The sequence below is a fragment of the Notechis scutatus genome, chromosome 1 (assembly GCF_049901735.1).
Source record: "Notechis scutatus isolate UNSWTSFEM ecotype Mainland chromosome 1, rNotScu1.2, whole genome shotgun sequence".
Lineage (NCBI taxonomy): Eukaryota > Metazoa > Chordata > Lepidosauria > Squamata > Elapidae > Notechis > Notechis scutatus.
In genome coordinates this window covers 273,170,322-273,179,085 of record NC_142009.1, presented here as the reverse complement: position 1 = coordinate 273,179,085, position 8,764 = coordinate 273,170,322, and the positions used below count along the sequence as shown (strand labels likewise).

At 38.7% G+C, this 8,764-nt stretch overlaps 1 protein-coding gene across 1 annotated transcript in view; it reads left to right on the top strand.

Moving 5' to 3' along the window:
* The first annotated feature begins 1,263 nt into the window (after nt 1-1,263).
* Nucleotides 1,264-8,764, top strand: part of LOC113414289 (deubiquitinase DESI2-like) — a 50,590-nt gene continuing 43,089 nt past the window's right edge. The window contains exon 1 of the mRNA XM_026671110.2: nt 1,264-2,682. Within this exon, the coding sequence (XP_026526895.1) occupies nt 2,644-2,682 (39 nt within the window). The 5' untranslated portion in view covers nt 1,264-2,643. The remainder of the gene's footprint in view (nt 2,683-8,764) is intronic.

Below are 8,764 nucleotides of genomic sequence, written 5' to 3'. Positions count from 1 at the left end.
GAAGCTGAAGTATTCATTGACAGGTAGGACATTGCAATGTATGATTTTATATACCATGCTTAAATCAGACCGAAGACGGCGTAATTCAAGGTTTTCTAGTTCTAGATCAAGGTTATGGATGAGCCAGACACAGTCTTCCAAATCTTCCAGTAACATTTTACATATAACTATGATCCTCAAATCTTTTTATGCATTTACCATAAAGCTGGTAACGAAACATAATATATTAGTAAAAAGAATGAGAAGCAGAAAACATGGATTTATAGAAATAAAATTTACCCCTAAAAGGAGATTATTCTTTCTTAATGGATGGGGGCGGGGGAGAATTGTACTCAGCTAGTAGGTTAGCAGTTTGGGATTCGAGTCACTTCCAATACAATTGCTGGAGGTTTTCTTATTGAGTTATCAAAGAAGGTGGAGTTACTTTTAAAATTTTAATTTGGCAGATGACATGGAGGAAGCTTACAAATGCTTGTTCGTTGCACATGTGAACACTTTTATATGAACACACTTGAACCATGCTCTGGTAGCTTAAATATATAGCATATGCATTTGGATTAATTATCCAGTCCTGTCCTGGGATACACTAAGTGTTAATTCTCTATTCTAATTCAAAATAAAATGTGTAAATGAAGGTGTATGAAATCATTAACTAAGTTTCAAATCAACTGAAACATGAATCTGTCGATTGTTTTTTTGCCTGCACCAAAACGAATACATGCTGCCCTAGGCTAGCCTGTTTCTTTATTTCTCTTGATTTGTAGCGAGTGCCGGTTCTTGTCATGTGATTGGTGGATGCTAACACATTTTTCTCTTCGGCTGAATGGTCCACCCTCAGCTGGAAAAAGTGGGCAGCTGTTGCCTGCGAAAGACAGGGGAATGCTGGGCAATGCTGATGTAACAGGCTCTCTGCAATTTTCATTCAGATGTGGTTGGCTGCAAGCTGGCAGAACGCCTCGGCTACCCCTCCCATTCCGATGAGGTAATCCCAGCACCCTTTCTTGGCTATTACAGCAGGATCTGTGCTTTTCCAGCTTTAAGGTCAGCTCTCTCCCCTCCCCGAAACTCATTGGATGCAGGAAGAGCCCCCCTCCTCACTCCCTTCCCAAGCTCCCCCTCCTTTCTCTTTAATGCACATCTCACTATGCTTTGGAGGGGAGGGAGGAGCAAACCCAGGAAGAAATTTACCGCAATGGATTTCACAATTTACTCTGGCCTCCAGGTCTAATCTGAATGGGATTTATGAGACTCCAGCAGGAATTTGCAGCACTGCCAGACCCGAGAGTCCTAGCCAGCCGCGGGATAAGAGAAAGTCCAGAACTACTCCTACCCCCACCAAAAGTAATATGTATTCCTTCTGCTCTCATTCGTTTGCTGGTTGCTTAAACTTCTCCCTTCGGAGATGCCTTCTCTCCGGAAAAGATGGAGTGGTACTTTTCAGCTCTTTCCAGTCTCTGGACAATGTTCCCGTTGAGAGAAATTGGTGTGGGAAAAGGGTTTTTTAGCTTCCTGTACAAAGTGCTGAGAAGAGCCAAGACTTGGTGCTTGGCATTTTCTGATTTGCTACGGTTTTGGCATCAGCACTCGGAGAGCGCTTTGCACGCGATTCTCCTAAAGGGTGACCAAGAGTGCTGTTCCGTGGAATAGATGGCTGAAGAGGCTTCAGTACCCTGGACAGTTCCCTCTCGGCTCCCTGTTATGGTTCAGACTGAGTGAACTGCTTCAGTGCCGTGTTCTCCTTTTCCTTTAAGAAAAATTACCTTCCTCTTCTCCCCACAGATTTATTTTTTTTGAGCTGGAGTTGGTATCAAAGCCTCCCCCCCCACCTCTATTCCCCCCCCCCAAATAATCACCTAGATTGAAGGAGGAACTGAAGCTTTGAAAGGTAAATTTCAGCACCTGGATAGGTTCTATTATTTCTACATTTTGGGGATTGAGGCACAAGAAAATCAAAACAGTAGCAGGGTAGACGGTTCTAATCCCCCCCCCTTCTGCTGAATTTAGAGACTCAACATACAGAGGAACTCAGATTTCCTGTAAATGTCTGCTTGGATTTGTTTTAGCCTTGAAACAGGGTGCAGATTTTTGCTTTTAAGCTCTTCCCCCTTCCCATCCCTCAGTGCACCTTCTCTCATATTACTCCATGTTTTGATGTTCATTTAAAGTATTCCAAATTTGGCTAAATGTCTAGTTTGGATTCATCCATCCACCTGTCCTGTAATCTTTTCCGTGTTTCTTCCCTTCTGGGAGGTTTAGAGGGACTCATTTTTAAAGCAAGCCACTCTATCTTTTGATGGTGGTTAGTTATGATTTGCCATGAGGAGACAGGAGGATAAGGACTGACTTGGAACATGCTGTACAAACACTGGCACATCAATCATCTGCAGTGATTTTTTTTTTTTAAAAAAAAGATTGAATATTCAGCTGAGAGTTTTTAAAAGGAGCCTCGTTACCAAGAAACTTTGACATCAAAAGGCTTGGAAAACCATCTCCGGATCTCCCCACCATAGCTGATACTTCCTCAATAGCATGGGCATTGGTTTTCCTGTGTAACTAAGGGTGAAAACCCCCCCACACCCCTTGGGTATTGCCACATCTGGCAGGGATTGAAGGGCTTCAATCCAAGCATCACTGCAATCTACAATGGCAAATGAACCGGTGATCTTGAATGTTTATGACATGGTGAGTAAGAAACAAGCTGATGCCTTCATTTCAAGGTGGGAGGTAGGGGAGACAATTCTGGGATATGATTGGGCAAGAGAATCTATTATGATGAGCCAAGCAGCATGCACGGCACTTGGCTGGGTTGAATCTCCAAAGCCATTGGTGACAGAGAAGCTACTGTTGCCCACACACCTGGGTTTCTTCAGAAAGTACTGTGTTTTGAAGGGAGTCCATCACAACAGACTAAAGATGCAATTAAGAAATTACTGTTGGAGAGATGCTCTCCTTTTAGTAGCACAGGTAGAAGAAAGGCTATAAGTTGTATGGGTTATATCCTGAACTGCATGCCCTTGACTTTCTAGACAATCAAGTGCCCTGGACTAAGAAGGAAGCTTGGTGGGGGGGATAGTGAAATGAAATATCAGAGAAACCCTTATAAAGCTTGATCTTTTTTATACAGTAGTGTTCTGTAAGGATTACTCCAAAATAACCATGCTATTTCTTGCTTAGCATTCCACATTAGGACCTCAGGAGTGTGATTGAAGAAATTCTTTCCTGTATTTTGGAAATATTCTAAGATGAGCTTTAACACCAGGGGAACTGGTTCAATTGGCAAGTCTTTTATTATTGCTTTATAGCAAAGTTCATTTAATTTTGTATTATTATTTTCAAAGCATTATTGGTATCTGAACATATTATTTTTAGGTTGTTTGGATTAACAATACTTTTCATTGTTTTTCTACATTGGATCTTTGTGATGCTGATAATAAGTTTAGAGTCAATGGAAAAAAGAATATTCAGATAATAGAGATCAGTAACATCAATTAAAAAACAGGAAAGTCTGAAGTACACTGATAAATTTAGTTTATATCTTCCTCTGGATTATCAATATTAAATTCTTAATAAAAGATACTTTCACAAATGAGTTTTAATTCTCTTGACTAATAAGATGTTTCTTCTGGTTTTTTTTTCATCCAAGACTCAAAGGATTAGCAGATGTGCAAAATAATAACCAATTTGATTGTCAATTTAGATTCAGCTATTGGCTTTTTTTAAAGTGCTCATTTCCACTTCTGAAAAATTTATGAAGACAAAAGCTCTATTATTCAGTCAAGATATGAATTATAGTAAAAGGTTTTAGTGGATTTCAGTGATAAAAGTCCTGAATGGAAGAATCAGCTAACCCTGGAATATTCAGTAATTCTTCATTTGTTGGGATTGTTTAATATAAAATTGCAATTTGGGATGTCATTTTTTTTCCTGGTTTTTAGGAACTCACTGTCATCTTAAGCATCTCAGTTCACTTTGTTTTCAAGCTGACTCCATGATTAATAAGTGAGAAGTAAATCAGAAAAAGAAACATTAAAAATTTATGTGAAAAAGAAAGTGTTGTTCCATTAATGAAAGATATTAATATAAAGGTCTTACCTGATTATAAGACTGAACTAGAACTGTTCCAAATTACACTTTGTGTCTTGTATTGCTTGCAAGTAAATAGCATATTTCCCTTTTTGTTGGTTGTTGGATGTATGCTTTGATTATAATCAATCTGCCACCTGAACAGTTACAACCTTTCTCTGTGAACTGGTCAGCAAAGAAGCGCATATGTGAGGATATTAAGAGATATTTGTGATGGTAATCATGTTCACTTGGTATTGAAATAAATCTGTAATGTATAAGTTAACAGAATTTAAGATCTTCAATAACCATTCTCAACTGGGTTCACTCTAGATGTGTTGCACCATAAGTCCATGTCCCCCATGTTGGCTACCAGCAGACTATCTCTATAACATTGTGATAAATATCTCTTTGATCTTTCCATACCCTATCTTTGAATGTAGAAATATTCTTATGCTGCAACACTATCATCTCTATATCTATCATCTATCTATCTATCTATCTATCTATCTATCTATCTATCTATCTATCTATCATCAGATTATCCTTCTATGAGCCATCATACGTGTGTGTTGTGAGAACAAGCTTTGGCTCAAGATCATTCACCACTGTGCTCAAATCAATGGCCTTATTCCAATGATAACAAATTCTGAACATTTGTTCATTGAACATTGAACATTTTGGCTGGTATGCTCTGGCCAAGATTATTCGCTTTGTATGCATGCCTGTCTGCTGATTTTAATATGAAAATTTTGCACAGGCTTAAATATCCCTTGTGTTGATTGATGAAACTTAAAAAACGTTTACTTTTAGCTTAATTGTTAAGCTAATAATAACTTTTGGAGTTATTTTTGTAGCATGGCAGGTCAGTCAGGTTACCATTTGCATCTACTTGGGGAACAATTGTTCACTGAAAAATGGATTATAATCTCTTTATTTTATATGTAGAGCCCATTACCTTCAGTAGTACATAAGATGGAATGGAACCATTGACTATTGTTCTTAAATGTCTTGCTGGAAATTTGTTCCAATTGGCTTCTAATTTCAGAAAGGAATATGGAAGGGAAGGGATTTTATCTTTCACTATACATTTTGAGATGGACATCACTGATCTTTTAAACTATTAAGCTTCAGAAGTGTAATATTTGGCCTTATATGACTAAAGAACATTAGTAGATCTTACATGCTACTTTGGCATTATACCCAGGATTAAATAGATTCCATTGGTTTATCACACCTAACAATTTAAATGTGGCTGATGCTCTTTAAATGGGACTTAGTAGTTTTGCTAGATTAACAAGATTTTTGTGAAGTAAAAGGCCAAGTCAACCCCTATTTTTTGACTGCAATGACATACCTGCCTTGAAGAATATTTATTTATTTATTGGTATCCTGACTTTATTATTTTTACAAACAACCCAAAACTGCAAATATATCCAACACATCTTCCTCCTCCTATTTTCACCAAAATTTTATCCAGACTACAAACGTGGTTTGCCATTGCCTTCTTCTTCTGAAATGTTTTTCTCCCCAGTTTCCCAATGTAATCTACAGTCTTGGAATTTCCTGATAGTTTCTTTATCTACCAAAGTTACCTAAGTGCTCCCATCTGCTATAAAAATGGATCAAAGCAGAAGAAGCTCATTATATAACGTCTAGCAATATAATCACATATTGACTTGCGCCTAGTTGAAAAGAACATTGAACTACACTGGACTGCTTGATTTATCAAGGAAATTTATTCCCATCAGGACACATTTCCTGTAATCCTGAACCCATCAGCTGAGCAAATTCCCACAGTGAGCCAGCTATTCCTAATAGTAATACCTCACATATCCCACTTCTCAAAGCAAATGCTCATATAAGAAGTTAAACCCCCAGATATGACAAAAATCAAAAGACAAACTGAAACAATTGGGAAAAGAGATTAAGCAGCAGAATAGATATGTTACCTTGATTTTTTAAAAAAGGCTTATTTAAAACTACTCCTAAATCTTCCTTCAATCCTGACCAGCTGGCTCAAGGTTGACTCAGCCTTCCTTCCTTCCAAAGTTGGTAAAATGAGAACCCAGATTGTTGGGGGCACTATTCTGATTTTGTAAACTGCTGAGAGTATGCCATAAAACACTGTGAAGTAGTATATAATTTTAAGTGCCATTGCTATTTTCCACACTTTGCACACAGTGCTAGAAAAGATTCACACGAATAAACAAAGGTCTTTCTTTATTAGGGTTCAGAAAAGTCCCAGAGGATGAGCAAATCCTGAGATGCTCTTATCCAGGTAGTTTTGGATTTATAAAGAACTGTTGGGCTCCATGTTCCCTCAAGGAGGGACTTCTTCTAGTTTGGGTTGTACCAATTCTGTGAGTGGAGGGGGGGGGAGGGAGAGCCCTTCTCTCATATTCTTTCTAAAACTTGCTTCTTTTGCTTTCCCTTTTCCCTCCTTGCCAGTAGGCTGCGAGGAAAGAAAGAATGCTTCTCAAACGTCAAACAGATTTCTTGTAGAAGGCTTTTGAAATTAGACAAGGAATTGCGGATGAACCAAACAGAGAACAAATCTTTGTCAGATAAGAAAAAGCTAGTCATAATTTAGGTTTTCCTGGTAATTGCTGGTAACAATTCAGCAACATTCATGGGCAAACTGAGGGAGGTGAACAAGGGAATTGGCCAGTGGTGGGATTCAATTTTTTTTATTACCGGTTCTGTAGACGTGGCTTGGCTTGGTGGGCGTGGCTTGGTGGGCATGGCAGGGGAAGGATAATGCAAAATCTCCATTCCCCTCCTCTGGGAGAAGATTACTTCAAAATCCCCATTCCTTCCCCACCCCACTAACCTGCTTTCCAGCTCCGTTCTCCTGTGCAGGGCAACAAAAGAAGACCCAGCTGATCAGCTGGGACTCAGGAGGCAGAGAATAGATGGGGGCCAGTCAGAGGTGGTATTTGCCAGTTCTCTGAACTACTGAAAATTTCCACTGCTGGTTCTGCAGAACTGGTCAGAGCCTGCTGAATACCACCTCTGGAATTGACATCTCACAAACCAATGGTACATTTACACCATTTCCTCCATGATGTCATGATATGGTAGGACAAAATGGCATCATTCAAATCATTTCTGCAGTAATGTTACAATGCACTGCACATTATAGCTCTTTCCAGAGTGCTATGGCAGCAGTTTCTGGATCACCTAATATTTCTAGATTGTACTCAAGGGCAGTGAGACATTCTTTTTCATTCTTGTGTCCTTAGTCCACTACTGTTCTCCATTTATTCATCTGATTGCACAAATAAACATCCCAACAATAGGATAATGAAATTTGCAGATGATACTACGCTTGTAGGACTCATTTCTGGGGATGATGAGTCTGCATATCGGGATGAGGTATTACAGCTATCCCGCTGGTGCAAGAATAATAATCTTCTATTTAATATTAAGAAGACCAAGGAGGTTATAGTGGACTATAGGAAAAAAAGAGCAGACATTCAGCCACTGTATATAGAGGGAGTTCGTGTGGAACAGGTGGTGGAATGTAAGTTTCTCGGGACCATCATTACAAATGACCTGACTTGGAGCACAAACACCGCTGCTTTAATTAAGAAGGCACAACAACGGTTGTATTTACTAAGGATTCTTAGGAAACAACAACTGGCTGAGAGTCTACTGACTACCTTCTATCGGAGTTCAATTGAGAGTATATTATCCTACTGTCTCTGTGTATGGTTCTCGAGCTGCACAGTGGCAGAGAAAAAGGCAATTCAGAGGGTGATCAAGATGGCCCAAAACATCATTGGCTGCTCACTCCCCTCTTTGGAAGAACTGTATAGGAATAGATGTAAGAGGAAGATACTTAATATATTGAATGACTCCTCTCATCCGGGACATCAGCTCTTTGAACTATTACCACCGAGAAGGAGATTTAGGGTATTAAGAACAACGACGACCAGATTTAAGAACAGTTTTTATCCAAGTGCAGTTTTGAGTTTGAATGCAGGGTCATAAGATTTTTGTGGAATTTAAATGGCTGAGGGTAATGGGGTATTTACATTTTTAAATTGCATAGAGATTATTGTATGGTTGGTTGTGTTTAGTTCAATTTTTTTTCTTTTAGTGGTGTTTGTCCAGTTTTACTTTGTGGAAGAGCACCTCATTTCGTTGCACCCGCTAGCGAGTATAATGACAAATAAATTCTTATGTCTTATGTCTTATGTCTTAATCATTAAAACATGTCATGGCCATGTCATTTATTTTTATTTATTTATTTATTTATTTGATTTGCCAATTGTTTACAAGATAATAAGTATAAGTGAATACATAGTTGTGAATACATGAAATGGGTACATATAAGAAAAATAAAAGAAGAATAAGAGAAACAATAGGACAGGGACGGTAGGCACGTTGGTGCGCTTATGCAAGCCCCCTACAGACCTCTTAGGAAAGGGGTGAGGTCAATAGTAGACAGTCTAAGGTTAAAGTTTTTGGGGTTTGGGGAAGAAACTACAGAGTCGGGTAGAGTATTCCAGACATTGACCACTCTATTGCTGAAGTCATATTTCCTGCAATCAAGTTTGGTGCAGTTAACATTGAGTTTGTATCTATTGTGTGCTCTTGTGTTGTTATGGTTGAAGCTGAAGTATTCATTGACAGGTAGGACATTGCAATGTATGATTTTATATACCATGCTTAAATCAGACCGAAGACGGCGTAA